This window comes from Cladophialophora psammophila (genome assembly GCF_000585535.1).
Source record: "Cladophialophora psammophila CBS 110553 chromosome Unknown aczJe-supercont1.8, whole genome shotgun sequence".
Taxonomy (NCBI): Eukaryota; Fungi; Ascomycota; class Eurotiomycetes; order Chaetothyriales; family Herpotrichiellaceae; genus Cladophialophora; species Cladophialophora psammophila.
In genome coordinates, this window is record NW_006912929.1 from 1,199,631 (window position 1) to 1,226,867 (window position 27,237).

The following is a 27,237-nucleotide window of genomic DNA, read 5'->3' on the forward strand; positions in this document are numbered from 1 at the left end:
TGTTCACCATCCGTTCATGTGCCATCGGCACAGTTGATAGCAGTTGCACTGTCCTGAGCGCCCTGGATGGCGAATGTCAACGACAGCCTGACCTACTGACACCCTTTCTCTGCTATCTCAGCTGCTAACCACGGCTCAGATTTTGCCTCGCCCAAATCGTTCACGGTGCCAGAATCGTCGCACGCTCGCGAAACCCGTTCGCCCTCCCTACACCAAACTGTCGAGCTTCAACCTCGACGCTTCGGTTGCAGCTGCAACAACCAACTTGACAATACTCTAAGGCACCCGACGTGCTAAATCGCCTTCCCCGAATATTACCACTGTTTTGAATCCGATCAGAACAAAGCCGATGCACAAAAGTGGTGTTCCGCCGGGCCGCAGTCTTGAGCGATTGAATATCTTTAGCGAGCCAGCCGGCGAGATACGAGTGCCATGGATCCGCTCTCCATCACAGTGGGCGTCGCAACGCTGCTAAAATGCTGCATATCCGTCGGCGTCTCACTTCGCAAATTTCTTATTGGCGCTGCGGAAGTGAAAAATGTGATCACGGCAATGATGGTTGATCTCAGAGCCTTACGATCGGTGCTTGAATCGATGGAAGCCACCTTTGAGGAGATGAACAGCGATAAGCCTGAGACCGGCCATGTTGGAGCTCACTGGGCCAATCTCTTCCAGTCGCTCGAGGACGGCCAACAAAGTCTCGCTGGGCTACAGAAAGTGCTTGAAGATGCTAACAAGCATGTTAAAATCTTAGACAGCGCACGCAAGCAGATACGCATCAAGGCTGTTGCCGATAAAATTGTCACCTGCCGGCAAGAAGTACAGGTATATAGGGATACGCTTCAGCTTTCATTACAGACCATAATTCTGTGAGCCTTGCTACGTCCAACGCAGTAGTTGTTCTAACATGACACCAGATGGAATGCGCATAGTATAAAGGGCACTACCGAAGAGCTCTTAGTCACGTCTAGAGCCACGCATCAAGACCTCCAACGGCTGGCGACCAATGTCGAGATCAAGTTGACAGCACTTCAGACCTTATTCGAGCATTCCAATGAGGCTGATGGTATGACCAAGATCACGAATCTCAAAAGGACAATTACATCAGCAGCGACTGTCATCGCTGGGGACACAACCGATGTGGCCAATTTGAAGGACCTGGATGATTTCACGTCAGATTTCGGAGACTGGTTCAGATCTGAAGCTTCGCAGAATACACTCGACTGGATCTATTCCGATAAGCGCCAGGAGACATTATTTACGCTCGATGAGCCGAGTCGGGAAGTACTTGTTGAGCATGCTGCGACTCACGCAACTGCCAGGACTCTGCCGGTGCATACACTATCCAAGTCGAGTTCGGCTCTGACACTCAGCACCGGCACCAACGATCGACCCGTAGACCTGTCACCTGTAACAAGCAATGGCGATCTAACGAACATACCGAGTGGAAACACAAATGTAACCTCCGGATCGCACTCACTGGCGCCAGCGCCAATTCCACGACGGAAACCAGTTGGAGGACATCCAGCAAAGGGAAGCGAAAATCCGTCAACAAAATCAAATGATCATGATGTAAAGTCGGATCTAGCCGTATCTAATATTGAACCTGTGTCTAGCCCAAAGTTTCAGCTCCCGACAATTGATATCCGACGCGTTGAAAAGTCGAACCGGAAACGATTAAGCTGGTTCCGGTTCAATAAGTCAATGAACTCACTCGCAGTCCGAAGTCCCATGATGGATGATCCGCAATCCACATCATCGAGGTGGCGGAAAAGCAAACTGCCACGGAAACTCAAGATAGTACTCGTTGGCGACGGTGCTTCAGGGAAGACATGCTTACTGATGTAAGGCTTATTACTACCTCATTAGTGTCTGCTAATCTAGCACAGCATGGTCACCAAAGGTACTTTTCCTGAAGTCTATGTAGCCACAGTCTTCGAGAACTATGTGGCAGATTTTGAATTGAATAAGCAAGACTTCACGGTTCATTTCTGGGATACCGCTGGACAGGAGGACTATGACAGATTGCGGCCTTTGTCATATCCTGATGCAGACGCCGTGGTTATTACTTTTGCGATAGACTCCCCTGACTCGCTGGATAACGTACAAGCAAAGGTGCCAGGTCATTGGTATGAATTTAGCGGATGAGCCAGCTGACATGTCTCTAGTGGATCTCAGAGGTCCTCCATTTCTGCTCTGCAGCACCAATATTCCTCGTCGGCTGTAAGAAAGACTTGCGATACGATCCAAAGACGATTGAAGAGCTCCGTAAGACGTCGCAAAAGCCCGTAACACTCGAACAGGTTAGTATTCATCCACCATTCCCTCACCGCAGGATCACTAGCTAACCCTCCGCGAACAGGCGGAAAATGTGCGCAAGAAGATCGGTGCAGTCGCGTACGTTGAGACGTCTGCAAAGACAGGTGAAGGCACATTTCAAGCGCTGAGCACCATACTGAGTGAGACAGTGAGGTATAAGATTGATCACGCTAAGAAGAAACGGGATCAGGCGTCGTCAGGAATCTAATGAGATGGGAGAGAGAGATGGCTGGGTCGGGTATTGGGTATTGATGCCGCCCCCTGCGGCTAATGCCACGGGATGCTCTTTCTATCTTACAGACGGATGTAAATTTCATACCTATATCGAATTGATAATAGTGATGTTTATAGTCTGGCTTGGCTTTGGCACGGATGGATGCTAGGCACCACCGAGTTCCTTTAGGATTGTTTCAGGCTCCCGAACGCCCTCGAAACCGGAACGTCTCGAAAGGGGACGCAGTCTCCTTTCAAAGGCCTAATACCCTCTAAAGAACTCTTTCCTTGAAACAAACCTGCAATATTCAGCCTCGTGAACACCCTCTGTTCCTTTGATCAGCTCAGGCTGCGGGACAAGGTCGGTTTCTTCCCGAGATCAACTGCATGTCTCAGTCACGGCTTGAAGGAATCTATCCACCAGATGCTTCATCACCCACATGCATTATGTGGTGTAACATGCTCGCAGGAACACCGCTTCCTGGGTATGTGACGAGGCCTGAGAGTCAAGAATGCCACCGACAGCGACAAAAAGAATCTAGCCGGGAGCGAGGCTCAACACATCTGAGGCCGAAGCAGTTATCTATCTTGAGTTGTCCGGAGTGCTTCTGGCAACCCATCCAAACCTTGATGGCAAAGGCTCCTTTGAATGATCGGGATTCTCCACAATTTGATCTCAAATTAGTCACACATCAGCCACAAATGCTCCAGCAGCGAAGCGTTGTCGACTCCGTCTGGATGGCAGTCGCCAAGGCATTAGTGACGTGAAGCCTTATTGACTGCTTGCATGTGCCTGCCTCTTTTTGGTCTCTTCCCCCGAACTTGACGGAGTGCATGTTTATCCTGAGCGACGTCAGAGCAAATGCTACAGAGGCTCAAGGTTTGAAGTAAGAGATCTAGGTTTACGGTTGTTTCTTAGAGCTGAGCCCTTGGCGAGCCCAATCAGGCTTTTAGGCCTTTACCCAGTACCTAGCACTACAACTGCATTGCAGTACAAACTGGGCAGCAAGGGGGCCTAGAGGCCTCCCGTGGTGGGGCTCACCAGGCCAAGGGGCCCTACCTCGTACCCAATGTTCCCTTGGGCAACCATGCGTGTCTCGCACACTCAGGCGTCTTGCAGCAACCCGGTGCCTGGCCACCGTTGATGCTACACGATCATCATTCCGACTTTGTTGACGGAATCTGGCCTCGGTCTCAACGAAAGACAAGAATCAGCACGTGGAAGTATTTTGATAGAGGTGGCTGTAGAGCTGGCGTCCGCTTCGAGTCGGTCTCAGCACTCGCCTATTCTCATGACTCATTTGCGGCTTCTATCGGAGCCTTGCGGAGCCCCAGACACTTGGCCGTAGGGGCCACTCGGCTCACTAGGCTACCCGCATCAGCCTAGTCTCCACATTGTGCCCAATATCTCCAATCCGTCTTGCCTATTATATTCGAGACTTCATAGCACATCTTCCTAAATTGTTTCTTAGCGAGCACTCGAGCCCACGCACACAAGAATCTTCAACATCTCGCATAAATATGGACAATGACACCTCGGACAGTCTTCTGCTACCGGATGGCCGAAAGCTTGGATATACGCAGTACGGCTCGCCGACAGGGCGTGCTGTCTTTTTCATACATGGCCATCCAGGATCCCGCTTCGAGGGCGCCCATCTCCATGATCTTGGCTTGAAATTAGGGGCCCGGATCATCACTCCAGAGAGACCTGGAATGGGTTTGAGCTCGCCACAGCCCGGTCGAACACTTCTTAACTGCCCAAAAGATGTGGAACACCTGGCAAATCATCTCAAGTTGGAGAGCTATGGTGTCCTGGTACGTGCAATCAGAGTTCTTCCGAGCCATCTTCGAGATCAGTGGCACTAAAGACGAGCATGACACAGGGAGTCTCAGGCGGTGGGCCATATGCGCTGGCTTGCGCCTACGCACTACCTAGGGACAAGCTTAAATGTGTTTCAATCGTCTGCGGCCTTGGGCCTGTATACGAAATTGGTATGAAAGGGGCGCGCTGGGTGAACTGGATCGGGTTCGCATTTGGGTATCGATACACCCCCGCCTTCATTAATCGGTGGTTTTGGCAGTCGCAAACATGTGGCCGCTTGGACCTGAGTGACGAGGAGCGCCTTGAGCGTCATATGAAAGAATTTTCAAAGCCAAAGACGGTGGCCGATCAGAAAGACTTTGAATCCATGACAAACGAAGTCAATGCCCGGCGTTTTTTACGCTCGACTCGGGGAGCCTTCGCTCATGGGTATGATGGAGCGCTGCAGGATGGGAGGGTGCTGAGCACAGACTTTGGTTTCCGCATCGAGGATATTCGTCCCGGCGTGCCTGTGCAGCTGTGGTATGGGAAGTTGGATGTCAACGTTCCGCTCAACCATGGGGAAACGATAGCCAAACGTTTGGGTGACCGAGCAGTCCTCAGAGTCGAGGATGAGACACATGCAAGCATCTTTTTCAACTGGAGGGAACAGTTCCTAGGAGACTTGGTAAGGAACATTTGAGCAACGGATCATGACCTGTAGATTTAGCGCCCAAGAAGTTCGCATCTCAATCATATGCTAGCACTTAGACTAGTCAATGTACAATACATCACCATTCCAAAACACAGAAAGACACGGTATATGTACATCTAGGGCGTAAGTACTCCAGTGGTACTGCGGTGCCTGGGTGGCAGACGTCGCAAGCTCGTAGGGCGCACACATACTTTCATAGTTTTATAGCAGGCGAGGAGTCGTTAAGAAGAATCGTGTAGAGAAGAGCCTGGCGGCACTCGCATTGATGTAGAGCACTCAGAAAACACTTTGCAATCTCAATTAACCAGACCGTCTTCCTGCAAGCAATTTGAAGGGGAGTGAGAAGGCATAGCCCATAAGTGAAACCACTGCTGTCAAATAAATGCAAAGATCCAGACACGGGAAGACTATACCGGGATCTCGTCAACATCGTAAACTAAGTCCCCCTCCCGGAATCCCCATCTGTCCAGAGACGTCCATTTGATGGCCCTCAGTCTGGCCCAGAAAAGGAGCTCTTTGAGCCACTGTGCCCAGGGACCGGTTTTCTTTCTCATCTCGCCCCGCCTAGCCACAAGTGTGGCGAACTTTCGACCAGCGGTCTCCGAATCTCGTCGAACTTGTCAAAGGCCGCCGACAAGGAACTGGAAGACGCGAATTATTTCAGCTCTAGTACCCGTGAGAGCAGGAAGACATCTTCCAGGGCCATGCTCACTCCTTGACCGACATGGGGGGACATGGCGTGTGCGGCATCGCCTATCAGGAGACATCGGCCCCTGGACCACTTCCCTCCCAGTCGAAGCCTGTAGATGGGGTAGAACTTAACGACGTCGGTCTTTCCGACCACCTCCCTCAGAAGAGCGCCCCACTTGGTAGGGACGTCGTTCAGGATGGCAAGCAAGGTGGGCTTAAACCCTTCTTCCTCTATTCGGCTACGCTCTGCCCAGCCGTCGCGGCTGCTGCTGCTTCCCGAGGCCGGCATAGGGACTTCGTAAGAGAAAACCCAGTAGAGTGTGTCCCCAGACGCGGTGCACGGCATGAGCGCGAACATTTTATGCGGAGTCAGAGTTCCTGTCAGATTCGTCACCCCGCCCTTAGGGGGCAGCACAGATACAGGGACAAAGAATAGATGGTCGAGATGCCTGAATAATCTGGCGAGAGCCGTGGATCGACGTAGAACGTGCGTACGCCGGAGTGGACACCATCGCACCCCAGGAGCAGGTCGGCGGTGTCAACACTGCCGTCAGAAAACATGACTGTAACCTTTTTGTCGTGGTCTTTGTTGCTTACGAGGCGTTTGCCGTAGTGAATCGGAATTTCCTCCGTCTGGGCCTCGGTGCACAGTGCCTCCTGTAAGTCCGTCCTCTTAACCCTCATAGGCCAGTAACCTGTCTTCTCGGCGCTCCATGATCCCAAAACGAGTTTCCCAAGCTCTTCGCCCTGACTGGAGTATAACACATTTTTGGTGGACTGTGCTGCCTTGAGCGATAGCCGCTCGTAGAGACCGATCGATCCAGGAAGCCTCAATCCGTTGCAAGGCACCATGACCGCACCTCCTAGTGCGGTGGGCTCCGGACGAATCTCGTATACTGTCGATGACAGCCCATTTTGTCGTTCGAGGTGGAGCGCAGCTGCTAACCCTGTCGGACCAGCACCGATAATGAGGACCTACATTTCAAGCCGAAGGCGAGAACAGGCCTGCCGTCCCCGAACCGCCTTAGCCAAAAGAGAATACGCCGTACCTTATGTACTTCAGGTATATCGCCTGAAATATATATCATGTGTCATGCTCTGATACCCCCCCCCCCCCACCATATCTGTGGAAATGATGCTTTTGATCAAATCCAATAACCAGGGGATTCCCGGCGAGAGCTGCCGACGTACTCGGCCCGCAGAATATTACAAGCACGATGATACTAGCCTTATTAGGCCTAAAACTGGCAGTATATCTTGGCACCCTGGTACTGGGTATCTGTCACCTCTTCAAAGCCTCGCTGTCCTTCTAGATAGATTTTCCCAATCAGTTAATCAACCTCCCCAGATTGGCTCAACGCTCGGCTCCTAGCTCTGCTGTCGTTTGTTTGTGAGCTTATGAGCCAATACCAAATTTCACTTGTATTGTCCTGGTGGACTCCTTGGATGTGGACACATCTCGGCTCGCCAATGGGCACCCCCACAATAGGCCGAAATGCCGAAACTCCGCGCCGCTGAGCTCATCCGCCAATCAAAGAGAGCTTAGGATGTGGCTCCACATCTTAACACATCCCATATTTACTGAGGCGCAGACCGCTATGCCGGTTGCACTGGGGTGTTGTAGCTACCAAACATTGTAAAATGGGTCTCTTACTCTTCCTGAGCTTCCTCAGAGGAATCGCTATGCTAGTATGCGAGAATTCTTGGCCGCCCTGTCAGATCTAGGCGATGTCGCAGAGATTACGCGAGAGGTCAACACCCACCTCGAAATTGGTGCCATCATCCGACGCAGGCATGAAAAATTTGCTCCCGTCCTAGTGTTCAGCAATATCCGCCATCACGCGAGATATCGCGTAGTAGGAGCACCCCTCTCCTACAGCTCTCTTCCCAAGGCTCGCATGGCACGAATTGCCATGACTCTTGGATTGGATCCCACTACCCCCGGCACAGAAATCGTGCAAACTTTGGCCAAGACAACCAAGCTGCCACCCGTTCCTCTGGTCATTGTCGAAGATGGGCCGGTCCATGAGAATATCTTGCTGGGTGATGAGGTTGACCTCCTCAAAATCCCTACACCACTGATACACTTTGGCGATGGAGGCCGTTTCTTCAATAGCTTGGGCTTTTGGGTGGTGCGTAGTCCGGACGGCAAATGAACGAACTAGTCGATAGCCCGCGCCATGATACTGGACAAAAAGCACATGACGGGAGTCATTGCTCCGTACCAGCACAATGGGAAGATCTTTGAAATGTGGCGCAAGATCGGGAAACCCATGCCCTTCGCGTTGTGTACAGGAAACGGAGCCAGCATCTCTTTTCGCTGGTGGCATGCCGCTGTCGGATGGCGTGGATGAGGCCGGTTACCTGAGATGTCTTTTCAATGAGCCGCTCAAACTAATTCGATGCAAGACAGTTGCACTCGAAGTGGCCGCCCAGGCAGAGATTGTCGTCGAAGGTCACGTCTCGCTGACCCGGTGTGCACCAGGGGGGCCAATGGGAGAATTCCACGGCTACATTTCGGATCGAATTAGAGAGAAGCTAGTGTATGAAATCAGTGCCATTACTCAACGCAATAACCCCTTGCTACCAGTCACGTCGGCCGGGAAGCCGGTGGATGAGGACCACACGATCACGGGGGACTCAGCCTCAGCCATGGTGCTGGAGACATGAGAGACCATTGGCTGCCGATCGCCTCAGCGTGGGCGCCTCCGGGAGCCACACCGCAGCTTCTTACCATCTCCGTTCCTCGAGACTGGTATTAGAAAGTCGAATTGTCCGCGGACGACTTTGTGCGAAAGATTGTAGTGACGGCAAAGTCAATTCGTGGAACGCAGCGATACACACGCGTCCTTGTCTGCGATGACGATATTGAGCTCTCCGATCATCGAGACTTGATCTGGGCGTGGAACAGGCGGTGTCATCCTGCTACCGGCTGCATCAGGCTGGACGATCAGCTGATCAGTCCTGTGATCCCATTTTATCCCGAGATAACGAACAGTTGCAAAAGTTCCTCGCCCACCCTGAACATGCGACGTGGAGATTCTCCGGCACGATCGAAGCCCTCAACTACCTTCGCCCGGCGGGGTGGGATCCCAAAAGCCTGTCAGACTTTGCCCATAACTTCCCCGAGGACCTACAAAAGAAGGGCATTGAACAATGGGTGGAATGAGAGTAATCCGTATAGAGAAAGTAGTTTGATACCACATCCTCTAGGTCATGTTTAGCTTTCCTTGTTGATATTAAGAGGAATAGGACGAAACACCCTAACCGATTATATACCGGGCACCTCAGCAGACAGTCTCCAACGTTCTCAACTGAGTGTGATGCTTTGTATACGTGGCCGACAATCTAAAACTCTGTATTTCTACAGACAGTGCGTATCCTGCAGTATGCAGGCAACAGCCACTGCCAATTTGCAGAACCAAACCCACTCAGGCATTTGTCTCACTAATTTAATGTTACAGTATCGAGTATAGCTTTCCAAATTGGCCATTACTCGGTTGATGCCAAAGCATCTCTGTCATCCAATTGTCTGCTGAGAAATATCTAACGTTCTTGGATCTCGCACCCTCAGCCTAACATCCAGTCCCGACTGAACCACCAGCCACCCTGCTTTCGCTTTGTAACGATTGGGATCGACCAGTTCCACCTCAAAATGTCGAAACACTTCAGGCACCAGCTTTGAGATCTCAAGCATGGCAACATGACGTCCAATACCTGCGTCGCCATTAGAAAATACTTGGGGCGAAATAGCCGACCACTTACAAGTCCGAGACCCCGCACCAAAGGCGAAGTTATATCTCTCCAGGATTTTCACCTTATCCTCATTGTCGTCTAACCATCTTTCTGGGATCCAAAGGTCGGCATCTTCACCGTATATATCTTTATCCCGATGGACTGTCCATGCATTGCAGCCCACTTCCGTGCCCCCGGGAATGAAAACACCACAGATAGTGGCGCCTTGAACAGGAACCACACGAGGCAAGATCATCCCCAGCGCAGGATGTATCCGCAAAGATTCTTTGATACATGCTTGAAGGAATGGCATCTGCCGCGCCTCGGCCCATGAGAAGTGGTCGCCAAAGCTGCCATCCCTTGGCCGCTGTGCCAATGTCCGCCTGATTTCGCTCATGACCCTCTCGAGCCTTGCTTGATCTGTCAAGAGATAGAAGAAGACGGCGCGGAGAATTATCGCCGTTGTATCGGAACCAGCACTGACATTTGTTACAGCAAAGTCGATCAGTTGGGAGTCGGTCATCACGTCGGGGTATTTTCCTTGAGCCATTTGAAAGCGTGTAACAAAATCCGGTTTGCCCTGTTCCTTGAAACGGCTTTTGTGCTCACGAATGTGCTTGGTGGTAAACCTGACAATAGCATTTGGTTTCATCAACAGTCGCGCAAGTGGGTTGTTGAGGCGGAACCATTTGTCGAGCCATGGTAATTGTCCCATTGTGCCGAGATATTCCATATGCTTTGCAGTATGGTGTAGCATGTTCTCTAAATCATGCCCCGCCTCCAGGAAGCCAAATCGCTTACTGAATGTAATCTCACCAAGAACGTCAAAAGCGTACATCTGGAGCCAGGTTGCGAAATCGCAATCCCTGCCGGGCCGTGCGAAACGTTCCGTTAGCTCATGGAAGAACACGTTGGTGGTAGAGTCCATCAGATATTCGTAGTCAATGACCGTGCTCATGGAGTAGGCATTGTTTACCGGCCTCCTCAGACGTGCGTGGAGTTTTTCATCTCGCGTGGAAGAGAGATTAGGCATCACCTCTCCTCGAATGCTCTTGAAGCTGTGGGTAACATAAGCCTCCCCCTGCCATTGTTCAGCCTATTCAACCTCGTCAATGATATATACACCGGAGGCATACCTTATTGAAAATAGGGTTTAACCCATAGATTTTGGCCACCTCGGTAGCATCTGAAACTGAAATTTGGTTCGGCCCAACACGTAGTAGCTTGGAGTTATATTTTCTGTGCAATTGGTAGTCATCAATGCATTTACCAGCCCGACCATGAATATATCTCCACACGTCAGTCACACCAGCTAATACTGGCCCCGGGATAGACGATAGTTTGGAGTAGTTATAGGAAAGTCTCATAAAGTATAGCAGACATAAGATGGCCCACCACCATTGCTGTAATGCTTGTGTGAGCAAAAGTGCCAAACCCATGGTTTCGGTCGCCCAGCACGGCAGAGTTGATAGCAAAGTCGCCAGCGCTAATAAGAAGTTAGAATCTCGTCAATAAATACAAAATCTCAGGCAGCCTACCGAAAGCGCTCAGTTTCTGTTCTTACCAGCTCTTCAACTCCGCCCAGGATCAGATCTCCGTAGCTGGCGGAGATGGAACGCGCCTCATCATCTACACTAAAATGCTAGCTAGCTGATACCGGATACCTTTTTCCGGGTCAAATTTATTTGAATATTCAGATTCAGCGGTACGGCATCTTCACAGGCTGTTATTCTTAATGGGCTTTTTCTGAATTTGTTTTGTAGACAAGGTTCCGTGATGCTCTCTACGCCTTATTCCAACTCTCGTTGTTGCGGCGCGTCTATCTCAGACTACACCACTCGATTTTCCAAATAGAAAAGTCTATTCCTATCTACATTACTATCTCCGTGGATTTCGCAACAGCTAGTAAGCATGACACAAATTTGGCAGATGACGAAGCAAAGCCCCGTTCTTCGGGGCTATGTTTTGGACGAGATTTCTTCAAATGAAAGCCCTTTGCTTCGGCTTGAGCTATTGATTGACCTAAGACATTCCCAGATTCACGGATTAAGCCCAAAGCCCTCACCCATTTCGAGTCATTTATTCACTCCTGTCTGCTTCGTGAGACCCGCAGTCGCAACAATATCTTGCAAATGACGACCTTCCAAGAAGTCAACGGCACAGCCGTATATAGTGACTTGAAGGGAAAGGTTTTTGTCATTACTGGTGCAGCCTCCGGCATGGGCCGAACAACCGCTCTAATGCTTGCCCAACAAGGTGCTCATGTTGGTCTTTTGGACTTACATAAGCCCGACGCAGTCCTAGCTGAGGTCGAACAGCTCGGTGGACAAGGAATTTCCATTCAATGCAATGTCCAAAAAGCCGACATTGTTAATGCTGCGGTCAAGGCAGTAGCAGAGCGTTTCGGCAGACTGGATGGCGCAGCAAACATGGCTGGTTATGTTGGCAATCAGGGCTTTTTTGGGAAGGGTTACGCTCTTGATGTGCTGAACGACAACGATTGGGACGATATGCTGGCAACTAACCTGAATGGAGTCAAGAACTCCATCCGAGCTGAGCTTAATCAAATGAAAGGTCATGGATCCATTGTGAATGCGGCCAGCATTGCAGGCCAATATGGTCCCGAGTTCAATGCACCATACTCTGTTGCCAAGTGGGGGGTCATTGGTCTGACCAAGTGTCTAGCACGCGAGGTCGGTGCAAGAGGTATCCGAGCAAATGCTCTTGCTCCGTGAGTGTTTCAAATTTCTGTCTCGTGTTGATATGGTTAACCAAATTCCAGAGGTATTATTCGCACAGCTCTTGCTGATCAGCTGGGAAATCCCGACCAAGTGAATGAGATCTTGGTGAAGAAAACCGCTCTCAAACGTATTGCCGAGCCCGAAGAGGTGTCTAGGGTTATCTTGTTCTTGTTTAGCGATCAATCAGCTTACATCACCGGAAGCGTAAGTTCCTTGGATACCTATCCAATTCTCGACTTTCATCTAACTAGGTACGGACAGGTTATTAATGTTGATGGGGCGATTGAAAAAGGCTGTTAAAGGTCGTAAAGGGCCAGCTTTTCTTTACATTGAGAGCGGATGGTGACGAGGCAGCATTCAAGCCTCACGCTGTATTAGAGCATTGGCTGTAGCAGCTAGCAGCAATTCAACCAATACAGTCTCATCGAAGCATGTGAAAATATTTTCCTCATATCAAGCCACAGATTCCGACATATACTGAACGCTTCTAGAACAGCTCGCAGTTTCAAGGGTTTGAGAGTTAGCGACATAAGCTGTATTATTGCACAGCCAGCCTCAGAAGCTCTTGCGTGTACCTATGAAAGCATTCTCGGCGATCTAAAGTTCCTTTTGAGTCGAGACCACCGGGTTCTTCTGCCTAAAGCTTCCCCGGATTTCCTTTCTCCGGCGATACCCACGGTCAAGACTCCGCAATAAACGGTATCCACAATTACTCTGGGGTTTGCCGTTCCCCATGTTGGCCGGCCTTAGCGCAGGTGTCGCATAAGAATAAATGGTCCACCCCCAGGACAACCTTCCCACAAAGGAGGCAAAATTCGTGCCTTGCACAGATTTTTCTGTCATCACACCTATCTCCGCAGACCAGCAAAACAGATTCTTCGAAGCACAAGAAAATCTCATTTTCAAATCCGCCATAATGCACGAAATCAACGAAAAAGGCCATCTTAGGGTCAAAACAGTCTTGATGGTTTTGACCATGTCCATGGCTTCAGCATCCATGGGCATGACAGCCTCAGTGATCAGCACCACCCTAGGACAACCATCGTTCATTGTCAAGATGGGCCTTAACGGTCCGAATGGCGCCTCGCTGACTGGGGCGGTGACCAGCCTGTACTATGTTGGGGCGACCTGGGGGGCTTTTGTGCACGGCTGGTTTGCAAATCGATATGGGCGTAAGCCGTCCATAATATTTGCCGTCTGCGTGATTGTCGTTTCGCAGGCACTGCTTACTGGAGCTGTGAATGTGGCCATGTTCATTGTATTTCGTTTCTTTTTGGGCTGGGGGTATGTATTTCTGTTCCTTGTCCTCTCCGAGCTTGAAAATCTGACGCTTTTGGAATCAGTGGCTTTCAAGCTATATGTGGCGTTCCTCTTTGGATCAGCGAAATTGTTCCACCACGTCATCGTGGCAAGCTCTCCGATATCCACGCAGTCATGATCAATATCGGCTATTCGATAATCGGTTTTGTCGGAGTTGGCTTTTATTACTACGACTCCCCTGACGCATGGCGTGCTCCACTTGGGATCGCCATTCTTCCTGAGATCATCTTCCTGGTTGGCTGCTGGTGGCTCCCAGAAAGCCCGCGATATCTCATTGCTCGGGACCAGTCTGCGAAAGCGTGGAAGATTCTGCGTGCGCTCCATGCGGACCAAAACGACCCTACCGATGAATTTGCTAAACGTGAATTCTACCAGATTCACGAGCAGATACAGTTTGATCGAAGTCAAGATACTAGCTGGAAATTGATACTGACGCGACCATCGTATCGGAAGCGCGCATTGATCTCTGCCATGCTCAGTTTTTCCATTATGAGCGCGGGCCTGATCGTGATTCAGAGTATGCTATCCCCATTTGTCTGGGCTAGCCTCATCATAACTGACGATTGGCTTTTAATTAGACTACGGTGTCACCCTGTATGCTGAACTAGGCTATACGGGTGTGGATACTTTGTTGCTTCAATCAGGCTATACCCTAACGTTGTGTTGTTGCAGCATCATCGCCATATCTTTCGTCGACAAGGTCTCGCGCCGCAACTTAATGGGGACTGGTTTCGCCCTCCAGTGTGTCTGCCTCATAATATACACTGCACTCGTCGCAAATTTCCTGACCGGGGCCAACAAGTCTGCACAGGCGGCCGCCGTGGCATTCATCTACCTTTTTGGCTGCAGCTTCGAATTGTGCCTCGACGGTCCAGAATTTTTTTACATTCAGGAAATCTGGCCAAGCCACTTACGTGCGCAGGGCGGCGCAATCGCTTTCATGGTTTACAACGCCATCAACATCTGCTGGTTGCAGGCTGCCCCCACGGCATTTGAAAATATCGGTTGGAAATTCTTCATTATATTCATCATATTCGCGGCTCTGGGCTCTATCATGGTTTTTCTCTTCTTCCCAGACACACTGCACAAGCCAATGGAGGAAATCGCAGACATGTTTGGCGACCAGGACTTGGTTGTTGTCCATCAAAATGCTATCACGAGCGAGTTGTTGGATGCGAGATTCTGGGAAGTGATGGGCGATGGAACGGATAATTTGCACACTACCTCTATTTCAGTGCAGGAGACCAAGAGTACCGGCGATGAGGCAGCAATGCATTCAGAGAGGCTACCTGTGTAGACAATATGCTGACCCTTGTGCGGGAGATGCGTATTCCGCGATTGGCTGAGGCAAGCAAGATGACAACGGAATGGGAGGAAGAAAATGGAGGCGAAGGAATGGATGTGGTTGGAATTTAAATCCACATTTAGTACTGCTCAAGATTTGCCTTCCACATAGCAGAACGTCAGGTCTTCTTTTGGATGAGATTGTTATTTTTTCAGACCTCATTGATTGAACCAACTCCAATCCAGACCTTGTGTTATACATTGCTCCACTCGATGTGTCACCTTTTCGGACAGAATTCCCTGAATAGAGCTACGATAGTTGTATAAAGTGTCAACAGCTGTGCAACTAACTGGCTGATCTTATCTTTTCCCGCCCCAATATGAATCTGGATGCACTTGAACACGAGCTTTCTTCAAGACTCATGTCCTCGGAGAAGATCCTGTATATTTTCCATGGAGTTGCTTCTCCAGGTGGATGCGGGAAAGTGGAGTTGGAGAGCAGAAGAGGAGGCCTTCACTATATTGGCACGGCTCGCTGAACGTGATAAGCAATAAATCAGAGGTAGAGTAACAGTCTTCAGGTCGGAAAGATTCTTAGTGCTGCGATATTCGACTTACTGTTTATCTCTTGTCTTTTTATAAGAGCTACTTGACGCCTGATTACCTGAGATTATTGCGAATACACTAGCGCCCAAACTTGGCTTTCAAATTTTCAAAAAGCTTTGATACACAGAGCACGAACGTCTTTTGTGACTTAGGGAAAATCCGAATTGTGGTGTTGAATTCTTTGTCTTCCAGCGGCGAAAAAAGAATGGGCTCTATTGCGGCTGAGCAAAATGTTGAGGTCCTGGTGATTGGAGCCGGGATTTCAGGCATCTATATGCTATACAAGCTACGGGAGCTGAACATCTCTGCAAGAGTACTTGAGGCTGGCAGTGGTGCAGGCGGGACATGGTAAGATGATGCCTTTATTTTCACGCATTGGCTCGTCTTAACTTCCTATGACAGGTATTGGAATCGATACCCTGGGGCACGTTTTGATTCCGAGAGCTGGACGTATTGCTATTCGTTTTCTAAAGATCTCTTGAATGAATGGGACTGGAAGGAGCATTTTGCTCCACAGGCCGAAACAGAGAGCTATCTCAACTTTGTGGTCGACAAATTCAACCTTCGCGAGGGTATTCAATTCCAAAGTCGCGTTAGCTCGGCACACTACGACTACTCTCATAACCAGTGGAAAGTAACGACCGAGTCAGGTGAAGTATTCAACACGCATTTTCTCGTCACTGCTATTGGGTCGCTGACCAACCCGGTCTTGCCACGTATTCCGGGAATAACTAAATTTAAAGGGACTTGGACTCATACTGGACTATGGCCCAAGGAAGGCATCGACTATGCCGGAAAGCGAGTTGCAGTTGTAGGTACAGGTGCCACCGGCATACAGACCATTCAAGAGGTAGCCAAGTCGGCGGGCACTTTGACAGTCTTTCAGCGCCGACCAAATTGGTGTTCTCCATTGGGAAACCGAAAGATCGACGCCAAAGAAATGGAAAGCATTCGAGCCCGTTACGATGAGATATTCTCCATCTGCAAAACGACCCCGGGATGCTTTGTTCATCAATTTGATTCACGAAGCGTCTTTGACGTTTCCCCGGAGGAGCGGGAAGCATTCTGGGAGAAGCACTATTATGAGCCTGGATTTGGCCTGTGGATGGGTAACTTCCGTGATGTGTACACCGACAAAAAGGCAAATGCCCTCCTGAGCGAATATGTTGCCAAGAAGGTCCGGGAGCGTGTGAAAGACCCAAAAGTAGCCGACAAACTTATTCCGACAGATCACGGGTTTGGCACACGCCGGGTTCCACTCGAAACGCAATACCTAGAAGTATACAACCAGGGCAACGTGGAGTTGGTGGACCTGAATGAGGAGTCCATCGAGCGCGTCACGGAGAAGGGAATCAAAACATCGAAGCAAGAGCGAGAGTTCGACGTCATTATCTACGGTAAGCCCACTGCATTCTCTTGTCATTGTTTCCTGATTTTACAAATAGCAATGTGCATCAGAAGTTGACGGGCTCTTGCTGATCATGTGGCTCTAAATGTAGCCACTGGATTCGACCCTGTGACCGGAAGCTTCAATGCCATTGATATCGTCGGGGTTGACGGGCAGCGGCTGAAGGAACTATGGGCTCCGGGGCCAAAGACACAACTGGGGTTCTTGGTCTCAGGATTTCCAAATATGCTAATGGCCATGGGTCCGCACTCGGCTCTTGGTAATTTCCCCCGGAGCATTGAGTATAGCGTCGAATGGATCGCAAATCTCCTTGGATATGCGCGCGACAATGGTATCTCTGTTATCGAGGCAACAGAAAAAGGCCAGAAAGAATGGACAGACCATGTCAGAACTTGCAGTGAAGGGCTGTTGGTCAACGATGTCGATTCCTGGATTACTGGTGTCAACAGCAACGTCGATGGGAAGAAAACGCGAACCTTGGTCATCTTCAACGGCAGTGCCGTAGACTACCGAGCCCGCTGTGACAAGGTGGCTAGAGATCAATACAAGGAATTGTCGCTAAAAATATAGTGTTCTTTCTTTACTTAGAAGAATATCAAGATGTTATGTCCATCACTTCCTAAGACAATCACATCATAACAAAGCAACTCATCGGCAATATTAATCTTGATTCAGCAGCGATGTGGTAAAATTTTCGTTTTGACCAAATCATAATAAATGATTGTATTGCCTTACCCGATTTGGTAGTGGCCGGTGTTGAAGAAATTGAAGTCAGAAAGGTTGGTTCAATTGAAAGGAATCAAAAGATATATCTGGAGCAACGAGAGGTTTAAAATATACTGCTGCAGCGCCAAGACTAAGTCATCTAGGCCTAATTAGGAAGTCACTAGGCCTAACAGCGGGTACTAATACTGATGATTAGGCACTCGACTCAACTTAGCGAGAACCAGCCTTCCCTTGACGAATGCGGTTGAGAGAGAATGAGACGATGACGACGTAGGACCATACCATAAGTTGGTTGTTTTCATTCTTCCTAACAGATGTGGCATTAATTATTCAGTTGCAGGAATTCCCTGTCACTTTCCGTGGCGCAGATGTCCCAGAACTACGGAGTATTTGCAGCAAAAGTGATAATAGAAGAGACTTTGACGGGGTGAAAGACTCAATCATTCAGGAACTGGGCTCCAAGGTTCGAAATTACACTTGGCCGGCGATCTGGAGGATAAGCATATTCCTGTCGCGTTTCCGTTGACATGACAAAGGTCAATTCTATTGAGATCAAGTCATTCAACAAACGAGCTGCTTGTTGTTCCAACGAGCTGTAGCGCTGATTGAAGTGGGAAAATTATGATCTACTGCGACCGTTACAACGATCGAAACTATTATAGAAATCCATCAGTAATCCATCACATTGACCTAATATCGCGATATCCACCGTCACACACAACGATTGAACCATTCATGTAGCTGCTTTCATCACGGAGTAAGAAAGATTGCACATTGGCCTGCCCTGCGGGAATACCATCCGTTTTATTGCCATTTCTCGCGAAACCGATGATTCTTTGTTCTCTTCAGTACCGGGCACGCCCACCTTGCCCACACTCTTTGCGATCATGGCCATCATCGTCCAGCCAGGGCATATCGCGTTGCAACGGACGCTGTCCGGCCCATAGAACTTCGCACCGTTCTTCGTGACGGCGACTGCGGCATTTTCGCTCGATGTTTAGGCGGCAATGCGCCTGGCCCGCAGCCCAGAGATCGAAGCGACGTTCGTAATTGCTCCCCTTGGGGGCGGTATGGTAACCGGCGAAATAGGCGAGAAGTTGACAGTCCGTGGCTGCTACTACTTTTTTCGCATTTGCAAGGCTTGGTACTTTTGGCAGAGCCAAAGACCCTGGGTATTGACTGCAAATGTCCCAGAGCATTACGTCAATGTTATGATTCCCGGGGGGGTGAAGGCCCTCACCGGTCGAAGAGCTCGGTGGAAACGCTCTCCTCTTCCTCCCAAACACTCTCACATACCCTGCGCAGTTTGCGGCGTAGTCGAGATCCAGAGATACCAGCAGTATACGCAACTAGCGACCGTATGTCGCTTTCATTGGCTCGTGTACTGGCACATCAAATTCCTTTTCGATATCCCGTCCCTTCTCCTCTGCCAGGACCTCGTTCGCGTCGGTAAGTACGATCGAGGTACCACGACTCGCAAGTTTGCGCGCCGTCGCCTCCCCAATGCCAGAGGCACCTCCTGTGACCAAAGCTGTAAGCCGATTACTCACCATTTCGGTTCTCGACCAATGTCCCGCGCATGAATCACTCCTTCGGTCGTGAAAAATTCTGCTGTATGGTGGACTTGATGGTTGATTTCTGAGTTCCGGTACCCGCGGACCTCAGTTGAAAGTCTGCACCGCTATCGAAGGATCGACGCACACGGCATAAACATTCGCACAGTCTTCATGGTTCCGCGGCGTTTGGTATTCCGGACCAGGAGGATCTGCTTGGCCAATCAAAATGACGCTTCGCTATAGGCTTGACCTTGTTCTCGCATCAGCGAGAAGAAGTTGGTCGTGGAGAGTGATTCCGTGGATATGGATTTTAAGAAAGAGCTGGCACATTCTCCACCTCGGCAGACGTCTCTGCATATGAATACTCCTATTGCGCCACAGTCCACATATAGTATGACAATAGCACCTGAGCCATGCCTGGTTCAGTAGGATAACCTTGAACGCCGTACTAGCTGCTTTCACCAAGGTCACATCCAGGCTGCCAGCTTCACTCACTCATTCAAAATCAATTGCTTGTTGTCCAGAGAGTCCGAGGAAACAACCAGGACTCGAAGTTCAAACAGTTATGGCGATGTCCTCGAGAAAAGAATTGAAATATTCTATGCGACGCCGCGAAGCGTCCCAGTTGGTCCTTCTCGAGGCACGATAAGCTCTCCATTTGGTGCTTCTTGGACTGTGGTCTCTCCAGTGACTTGCATCTCAAGTTCTTTTCGCAGCCTGATGTCACCCGGTGACCATCGATAAACCTCCGATGGCTCCGTCGAAACCTTGAGTTCCGGAAAGGATTGCCTCTGTTTGGGATGTCGGAATGAAGTGTCCATAGGACATTGCAAGTTCCCAAGCTTTATGTTTGATATCACCGACTGCTCACACCTTTGCTGGTTGGCCACATCGAGTTTAGGTTGGAGCACGATGCAGATGGTCTCCTACCAGCTCGGACGACGCTCTCCAGCGTCGTTTCGCTCTGGTTTCTTTGAACATCTGGTGCTGCCACGCGCGTCTCAAAGACGTGATCACTTCAAGCCCGTGTATGCTACTTCTGAAGGATTGGCCAATTTCAGCCAGTGCTTGAATGCAGACCACAAAATTATGCTGGGCTGCTTTGCCCTTCGCCCCTGAGTAAATACAACTGTCATACGCGTGTACAACTCCCGCCGTGACTGTAGACGCAACAGCTTGGACGTTAATATATCGTAGGCCGTAATTGGCTTTAAACACTTGCAGGAGTTGACATATTATTCCCGCAGACTTGGTGCAGATCTCTCCCGCAAATAATTCTGGATCTGATTCGTGCACCACGAACGGCCGATTGAGGATTATAAGGATCTGATGGTATAATATGCTTAACACTGGATTAGCTTTGTCAAGATACGTGCATACAAGTAGTATGATCTCACTGAAGCTGGAGCACAATTGGTGCTGGCACAGGGGAGGGTTGTTCTTCCCCATAGTCGACACGAAGCGCTGGAGGCAATGCTGCTAGCCATTGCTGGAGTTGTTTAGCCATAGCCGGAACGAAGAGCTTAGCGTCTTCCGAGACAGAAGCAATCCCGCAGTATCTGAGAAATCATTAGCAAAACATCAAAGCATATGTTTTCTGGTGGGTTACAGTGTGTCGTAGATCTTTCGCAGCTTGATGGCCATTTGCACAACACATGCGATGACTGATCCAATACCAGAACCGTCGAAAGCAGGTGGCAGTTTCATCGGTGCGCCGTCTGCATGAAATGGCTGCCAATCGCTATTGTTCAACGCATCCAGACCAGGGGCATCATATCGCATCCTGCTCATCAAGTACGGCCGCCCACTATAGCTACTATGGTACCTAGGATCTCGGAAGGACGGTCAGCTATTCTATCATCTCACGAAGGGCTAGTGCTTTTTCCCCCGCTTTAGCGCTACATGGTTGGAGAACTCACATGTCTGCGGAGTACACAGTCCAAAAGAGACTTCTGCGCACGTCTTCGAGACCTCGAGTGTTCTCTTCGCTGCTAAGATAGTCGTCGTGGGTGTCGAGACGAAGATGCAGCCCAAGATCCGTGGTCATCTGGACTGCGACGCCTATGGCCGCCCGTTAGTTCCCGAGCACGGTATCGATTCTTGTCATCAAACCTGAGTAAATCCAACCTACGCATCATAAGTCCAAGGTCTAGCTTGAGTGCGAAGAAAGGACTAACCTCGAGAGTCATGGCCGTTCGCCGACTCAAAAGCGGATAAAATCACTGCTGCTTGCGTTGTGGCTATCGTTGGGCGGTCCATTTCCGTTTCTAGGTATAACCGGGTTCTTGCACCGAAAAAGTCTGACGGACTGTCCTGGATGGCAGGATGCCGTCTTGTCGAATACAATGCGCCGATCGCAAGACTGGAGACCAATTTAATAGGCGCCTAACTCTGGACATGCTTCCTGACTTACACTGCATTCTCAAGTGCTGGCGAGAACAGCGCACTTTCATAGCCCCTGTAGTACATCTCTTTTTGATAGAAGTAGGTCTCCTTCTTCACTTCCCTGACGAAAGTGTTATGCCACGCAAAATAGAGACGTGTTAGATGGAGCTCATATTCGGAGTCTGGAGTCCAGCCCAAATGCGCCCGTTTGACTACTATTTCGCCTTCCTCGCGGAAATTGCGCATATCTGATCGATAAAGGGTTCTGAGTTCATTAGGAAGCATCGAGAGATGGCTGGTGGCACCAAAATACCGCATGTGTCCATCTTCCGTAAGACACATACGACCAAGTCTTCTCGATATCTGCTGAGTGATATCGTCTTCAGAAGTCTGCGACCTTTGATCGAAACTGTTTGCATTGAAGCTGGGACCGCTTCCGGAGCTTTGGCTAGGCGACCTCGACTTGGTTTTCCGGCTTGCATCGGAAGTGACGGACGAAATCCGTGAAAGAGATTGTTCATGTCCCACGTTTTCCCATAATATTGATATGGACTCGGCTCCAGCTTCATACTCTGCCATCATATTAGACGGTTGGCCGATGTCGGGAAATCCAGCGAGGCCAGCTTGTGTGTCATCAACCTGCTCCCAGAAATCCAAATCGATGTCTCGGAAGACAATCGGTGTCGAGGAAGAATAGTCTGGAATTGTCGTGTTGTAAGGGACAGTTACAGTTGTGGAAGAATTCAGTTCTTCTCCTGCATTCAAAAAATTTTGATTCAGCGCCTCTGGAGGCGCACCTCTGTCCATTAGAGTAGGCCTTTGAGAAATGTTCTCATCCTTTGAAGCCTGAGCTAAGCGTGCTTCAACTTCCGCCAACCTGCCGGTGAGCTCATGAATGGTCTTTGTCGTCGATTGGGCTCTGTGAAGCAAAATTATGAGTTCTGTATTTTTATAGGTTATCTTGAACCGACCTGCGTTTGTCCTCCCCAGGAACACAGTCCGTGTTATACAGTTGGCAGTTTGAGCATTTGGGCTGCCCGTTATCGCACTTCAGGGGGACTTAGCTTCTTGGATATTGAGTTTCAGAACAAAAGCCGGGGCTCCGGCGACTACTCACTCTTATCTTCTTCTTGCGGCACTGCAGACACGCCAAACGAGCATGTCGTTTTTGGGACCCTTGGACTCGCTTATCCATCTTTTTGCGTACTGGAGCCTAATCTCACTCAATAGAGGAGAAGCTGCAGACTCCAAAGGTGCCGCTGTTCGGTTGTAAACCAGGTAAACAATCGATGGCTGCACGAAGGGACGGCAAGAGTAAACTTGGCAGGACGTTGCTATCCAGCGAGTTTTGCGGGGTTCGAGTGCTCCTTTAACCCAAGTTCCCCAGACTCCAAATTGTCCAAAACGCTCAGGCGGAGTCCCCAGAAAAATGGTGCTAAGAATCTAGCCAAGTCTTGCTCTGGACCAGCCATAGGCGCTCGGAGGGCGGCACATTGAGTTGGCTGGGCAGCCCGTCTCGTTCGCTAGCGTCCGAGGCAGCTTCTGTGCTGTTGGCCCGAGAGCTGGCGCTACTTGAGATTAGGTACCACCATTTTGACCCCCAGCTTTGCCAGGGAAATCGAAAGAAATTTGCATCGATCATCATCTACCGCGTACTGGCATGTGCTTTGCACGCCTACCGATGTCTAGGTGCATAACCAGGAGTACAGGTCTCAATTCTTCTATGCCAATTTCGGTACGGGTTTGCTACAAGGGATATGCCCGTGATTGGATGCCTTCCAGGCACTAGCGCCATAAATGTGAAGAAACCACGATGTCGAAATTCGGAGATGTTTGTCCGTGGAGATCATTTCGCCGAGCCGCGGTCTCGAGGGCATAGGACGTCGTGAGACTTGAATATTGGGAATGTTTTTGGGCTCAAGAAGCGGTGCTATTTCTATTGTCAGTATCCAGGCTCTTCTCTCAGGGAATGAGAACAGGATACGAGCATGATACTGAACGCAGGTCTTTGCCGGGTAGGTGTTGTCCTCGGGTCAATCAACACGAACAAGCGGAATGACAAAACCATGGATCACGAATTCCACGGACTCTATGCCGAGGTCCGCATGGCCCGATGTTTTCGATGAAGGGTGTGCTTCTATCGAGGGATGGCATATTTTCGATTATCAATTCCACCTTTCAGAACATGGTACCGTCCTTTCATTTGCGCGTGATCACAGAAAATGCTGACAGTGGTACGAAAAGCTTTGATAAACTAAAATGGGATCAATCGACGCTGCCGACCACTGCACTGTGTTCAAGACTAGCGAGCAATACTTGGGCGAGCCTCGTCCGATCAAAATAATCGTTATTGGTGCAGGACTTTCAGGCATCGCGGCAACAAAAATCTTTCGCGAACGCTTTTCTGATAAACCAGCAATTTTGGTCATCTACGAGAAGAACGACGACGTTACGGGCACCTGGCTAGAAAACAGATACCCTGGGTACGAAACCCTACGGTTTCCTGATGCGTTTGTCTTCAGGATCACTGAATCTTTACTCATTCCTCTTGATCCTCTAGCTGCTCGTGCGACGTACCAGCTCATGCCTATACTTTCTCATGGGAAGGAAACCCAAATTGGTCACACGCCTATGTCAGTTCCGAGGAGCTCTTCCATTACTTCAAGGGCCGAGCTAAGGCCTACGGCGTTGATCAATACGTCCACCTGCGCCACCGTGTACTTGGGTGTGAGTGGAATGGAGAATCTGGACTGTGGCAAGTTGAAGTCCTCGATACAGTGAATAACAGGACTTTCGTGGATGCTGCCGACATCGTCATCAACGCCTGTGGCTTCTTGAAGTAGGTGGATTCTAATCCCTCCGCCGGTCAACCTGCTGACTACGCCCTCCTCGAAAAGCAACTGGAAATGGCCAGATATATCTGGTCTGCATGATTTCGGTGGTCATCTGGCACATTCGGCGCATTGGGACGACGACTTCTCTTTCAAGGACAAGAGAGTTGCAGTCATTGGTAGTGGATCCTCTGCAATACAGATCGTCCCGCAGCTACAGCCAGGTATGTTTGCTTTCAAGAAGTATAAAACATCTGCTTATGCTCCTATGGTTGTCAAGCACCTTACTTCCTTTAACCGCTCGCCCACGTGGGTGGTGCCTGAATTCGCAGAACAATTTGCTCCAGAAGGGCGAGAAACGAAAATCTCCGAGGAACAAAAGGCAAAATGGCGCAACGATCCCGAATCTTTTCTCAAATACCGTAAGGAAGTCGATTCGGTCATGAATCACTTTTTCGATCTGCAGTACAAAGACTCCAAGCTCCAGCAGGATTCTATTGAGGCAACCAGAAAGGCCATGGAAAAGAGATTGAAGAAAAAGCCACAGCTTGCCAAAGTGTTGGTGCCTGGGTTTGCTCTTGGGTGTCGACGGTAAGTCCAACCCCCTTACTTAGTTATACTGCCTGACTGAAAACAGGATTACACCAGGACATGGCTACCTAGAGGCACTCGTCCAAGATAACGTTGACGTAAGGACAGACAAAATCCTCAAAATCACCAAGACAGGCATCGACATGATCGACGGCAGTCATATAGAATGTGACGCAATTGTCTGTGCTACCGGCTTTGACACATCCTTCCGACCATTTTTCCCGGTCGTCGGTCCTGCCGGCGTGGATTTGAGGGACGTGTGGGCGGAAGAACCACGGTCATATCTATCGGTAGCCGCGGCTGGCTTTCCAAACTATTTCAGTAGGTTTCTCACGTGCACCATGGCGTGTGCTAATGGAGTGCTAATGGAGTGCTTCAGTGACCAGCGGCCCAAACTTCCCGCTTGCAAACGGGGCATTGATTCCATGTCTTGAGAGATGTGTCCATTATGCGTTCGATGCGGCAATCAAGCTACAGAGTCAGAACATCAAGGCAATGTCGCCGCTTCCCGAAGCTGTGGACGACTTTCAAGAGTACAAGGACGAGTTGATGAAGGACTTGGTGTGGTCCTCGCCCTGTCGTTCATGGTAAATCCACTGAGGCAAACACACCAGTTGTCGCCCCCGACTAATTTGACGCATAGGTATAAGAATGGAAAGGTCGAGGGCAAAGTATGGGGTCCATGGCCAGGCTCATCTTTGCACTTCCTAGAACTTATGAGCGAGCCGCGGTGGGAGGATTGGAGCTTTGAATACAAGACCCAAAACCGGTTTCAGTATCTCGGCAGAGGAAAGACACAACGTGAAACAACTGATGGTGCTGATCTCGCATGGTATATAACTGAATCAGGCGGCTCTTGTAAGGAAGTCTGAGTAGGCACGGCCAAATACAGAGCCATAAGAGCCAACAGGATGAAGTCAGAAACATAGTAGACAATCTAGTTAAGGGTCTAGGGCGACGCCTCACTATATGTTACAAAGTGCTGCATAAGATTCACCTTATGTAGGTTCTTAGTCGTGTATAGAAAATACGGCTCAGGCACAAGGCTGGGGTACCAATGGAGACGGAAGAGTGACCCAGCCGGTTCGATTCGATCGAGGGTCAGTTGGTCCGAATCGCTCTGCTTCCCTGCATTCTTCCATAAGGTCAGGTCAATTACATTGTCGGTGCCGAGACCCTTGATGGAGCTTCATTAACAACAGCAAGCACATATCAGAGAGCAGGATGGCGTCAACAGAGGTGAGCCCCCACGGGCAATTACCCCCAAGAGCATGCCGGGAATGCCATCGACGGAAGATCAAGTGTAACGCATCCACAATGGGTCTGCTCTGTGGAAATTGTGTACGCAGTGGCCTCATCTGCGAAGTCGTTCCGAGAAAAAAGTACGTCTGACCCCTCAACAGGGCAACAACCCTCATCTAATACCGCCGGTATATTCGGGACGTGCCCTCCATTTTCCCTTCAGATGCGCCGGACTGATGGCAAACAAAGGCGCGTCAGGATGCACTATTTGAAGCCAATGAGTACCAGCACCATTGTATCGGCTATGGGCATACATCTCCTGGACTGGATGTCTTCGCAAAATACATTGTCCAAACGCCTTGGTTACGCTCGGCTGGAGATATGTATTGAGGCGCTGTCAAAACTGCGGAGTACCTACTGGGGTGCCACATATGCCTGTCTGTTTTTTGAGAAAGCTAAAGCCAGAATCCAAGAAAAGACGCTCGGTTGAAGCGTCAGCCTCAGCGACAGCAGCTTCAGAAGAGACACGTGCTCTAGACGAAAGGTGGTCAGACAGCCTTGCCCCGTTGATGTCAATACCCAATTGGAGCGCTCTTATGGGCAGGTGAGTAAGAAAACTTACGACGTTGTTTCCCAACGGTTTATCGCTAAATTATTTAGTAGTCAAGCCATGGAAGTGGAATTTCCCATGGACCTGGGTCTTTTGCTAACCTCTGAAGGGTTGCAGAATCTCTTTTAGGGATGGCTATGGTTTCTGTCTAGGAGCTGTGTCCGGCAGCATTATGTTGGCAGTCTCTGGGCAGAAATTATAGTTTAGACTTCATATCCAAGCGAAATGGTGTTCTGTCACTGCCAGGTTGCGTGTGGGGGGCCCCAAAACACAATCTTTTCGGAATCCGGTCCACCGTTCGAAGCCATCAGCTCGTATATGGAATGCGTCCAGCATCCTCCCCACGCTCTGATCAATCATGTCCTCCAAGTTCTTTGGCACTGGAGGAAAAATGACGGCGCCCACCCTCCGGAGAAACAACATGTTATCGAGATGGATGTCGCTCAAGGGCGTCTCGCGGATGG

At 49.8% G+C, this 27,237-nt stretch overlaps 12 protein-coding genes across 12 annotated transcripts; 8 read left to right on the top strand and 4 right to left on the bottom strand.

Annotated features, from left to right (window-relative positions):
* Positions 1-432: 432 nt before the first annotated feature.
* Positions 433-2,527, top strand: A1O5_06072 (uncharacterized protein; the record flags this gene model as incomplete). The annotated part of the gene is made up of 5 exons (XM_007746668.1): positions 433-869; positions 918-1,844; positions 1,890-2,115; positions 2,169-2,303; positions 2,363-2,527. 5 exons carry the CDS (start codon positions 433-435, stop codon positions 2,525-2,527), a joined length of 1,890 nt encoding a protein of 629 aa, XP_007744858.1.
* Positions 2,528-4,053: 1,526 nt separating this feature from the next.
* Positions 4,054-5,036, top strand: A1O5_06073 (uncharacterized protein; the record flags this gene model as incomplete). Its single annotated transcript, XM_007746669.1, has 2 exons — positions 4,054-4,347; positions 4,416-5,036. The coding sequence occupies 2 exons, from the start codon at positions 4,054-4,056 to the stop codon at positions 5,034-5,036; spliced, it is 915 nt and encodes a 304-aa protein (XP_007744859.1).
* Positions 5,037-5,703: 667 nt separating this feature from the next.
* Positions 5,704-6,826, bottom strand: A1O5_06074 (uncharacterized protein; the record flags this gene model as incomplete). The annotated part of the gene is made up of 3 exons (XM_007746670.1): positions 5,704-6,196; positions 6,256-6,713; positions 6,788-6,826. The coding sequence occupies 3 exons, from the start codon at positions 6,824-6,826 to the stop codon at positions 5,704-5,706; spliced, it is 990 nt and encodes a 329-aa protein (XP_007744860.1).
* A 603-nt stretch (positions 6,827-7,429) lies between these two features.
* Positions 7,430-7,894, top strand: A1O5_06075 (uncharacterized protein; the record flags this gene model as incomplete). The annotated part of the gene is made up of 1 exon (XM_007746671.1): positions 7,430-7,894. One exon carries the CDS (start codon positions 7,430-7,432, stop codon positions 7,892-7,894), a length of 465 nt encoding a protein of 154 aa, XP_007744861.1.
* A 172-nt stretch (positions 7,895-8,066) lies between these two features.
* Positions 8,067-8,408, top strand: A1O5_06076 (uncharacterized protein; the record flags this gene model as incomplete). Its single annotated transcript, XM_007746672.1, has 1 exon — positions 8,067-8,408. The coding sequence occupies one exon, from the start codon at positions 8,067-8,069 to the stop codon at positions 8,406-8,408; it is 342 nt and encodes a 113-aa protein (XP_007744862.1).
* An 850-nt stretch (positions 8,409-9,258) lies between these two features.
* Positions 9,259-10,912, bottom strand: A1O5_06077 (uncharacterized protein; the record flags this gene model as incomplete). Its single annotated transcript, XM_007746673.1, has 3 exons — positions 9,259-9,455; positions 9,504-10,554; positions 10,610-10,912. The coding sequence occupies 3 exons, from the start codon at positions 10,910-10,912 to the stop codon at positions 9,259-9,261; spliced, it is 1,551 nt and encodes a 516-aa protein (XP_007744863.1).
* A 693-nt stretch (positions 10,913-11,605) lies between these two features.
* On the top strand, positions 11,606-12,514 carry A1O5_06078 (uncharacterized protein; the record flags this gene model as incomplete). Its single annotated transcript, XM_007746674.1, has 3 exons — positions 11,606-12,204; positions 12,256-12,418; positions 12,476-12,514. The coding sequence occupies 3 exons, from the start codon at positions 11,606-11,608 to the stop codon at positions 12,512-12,514; spliced, it is 801 nt and encodes a 266-aa protein (XP_007744864.1).
* Positions 12,515-13,130: 616 nt separating this feature from the next.
* On the top strand, positions 13,131-14,831 carry A1O5_06079 (uncharacterized protein; the record flags this gene model as incomplete). The annotated part of the gene is made up of 3 exons (XM_007746675.1): positions 13,131-13,498; positions 13,558-14,051; positions 14,113-14,831. 3 exons carry the CDS (start codon positions 13,131-13,133, stop codon positions 14,829-14,831), a joined length of 1,581 nt encoding a protein of 526 aa, XP_007744865.1.
* Positions 14,832-15,629: 798 nt separating this feature from the next.
* On the top strand, positions 15,630-17,402 carry A1O5_06080 (uncharacterized protein; the record flags this gene model as incomplete). The annotated part of the gene is made up of 3 exons (XM_007746676.1): positions 15,630-15,772; positions 15,827-16,821; positions 16,924-17,402. 3 exons carry the CDS (start codon positions 15,630-15,632, stop codon positions 17,400-17,402), a joined length of 1,617 nt encoding a protein of 538 aa, XP_007744866.1.
* Positions 17,403-18,247: 845 nt separating this feature from the next.
* On the bottom strand, positions 18,248-19,111 carry A1O5_06081 (uncharacterized protein; the record flags this gene model as incomplete). The annotated part of the gene is made up of 3 exons (XM_007746677.1): positions 18,248-18,737; positions 18,799-18,907; positions 18,944-19,111. The coding sequence occupies 3 exons, from the start codon at positions 19,109-19,111 to the stop codon at positions 18,676-18,678; spliced, it is 339 nt and encodes a 112-aa protein (XP_007744867.1). The 3' UTR covers positions 18,248-18,675.
* Positions 19,112-20,011: 900 nt separating this feature from the next.
* A1O5_06082 (uncharacterized protein) lies at positions 20,012-22,306 on the bottom strand (the record flags this gene model as incomplete). The annotated part of the gene is made up of 7 exons (XM_007746678.1): positions 20,012-20,456; positions 20,512-20,673; positions 20,724-20,939; positions 21,034-21,175; positions 21,227-21,241; positions 21,292-21,476; positions 21,528-22,306. The coding sequence occupies 7 exons, from the start codon at positions 22,304-22,306 to the stop codon at positions 20,012-20,014; spliced, it is 1,944 nt and encodes a 647-aa protein (XP_007744868.1).
* A 1,452-nt stretch (positions 22,307-23,758) lies between these two features.
* Positions 23,759-25,793, top strand: A1O5_06083 (uncharacterized protein; the record flags this gene model as incomplete). The annotated part of the gene is made up of 6 exons (XM_007746679.1): positions 23,759-23,982; positions 24,060-24,338; positions 24,397-24,921; positions 24,968-25,242; positions 25,301-25,508; positions 25,565-25,793. The coding sequence occupies 6 exons, from the start codon at positions 23,759-23,761 to the stop codon at positions 25,791-25,793; spliced, it is 1,740 nt and encodes a 579-aa protein (XP_007744869.1).
* Between the last annotated feature and the right edge of the window lie 1,444 nt (positions 25,794-27,237).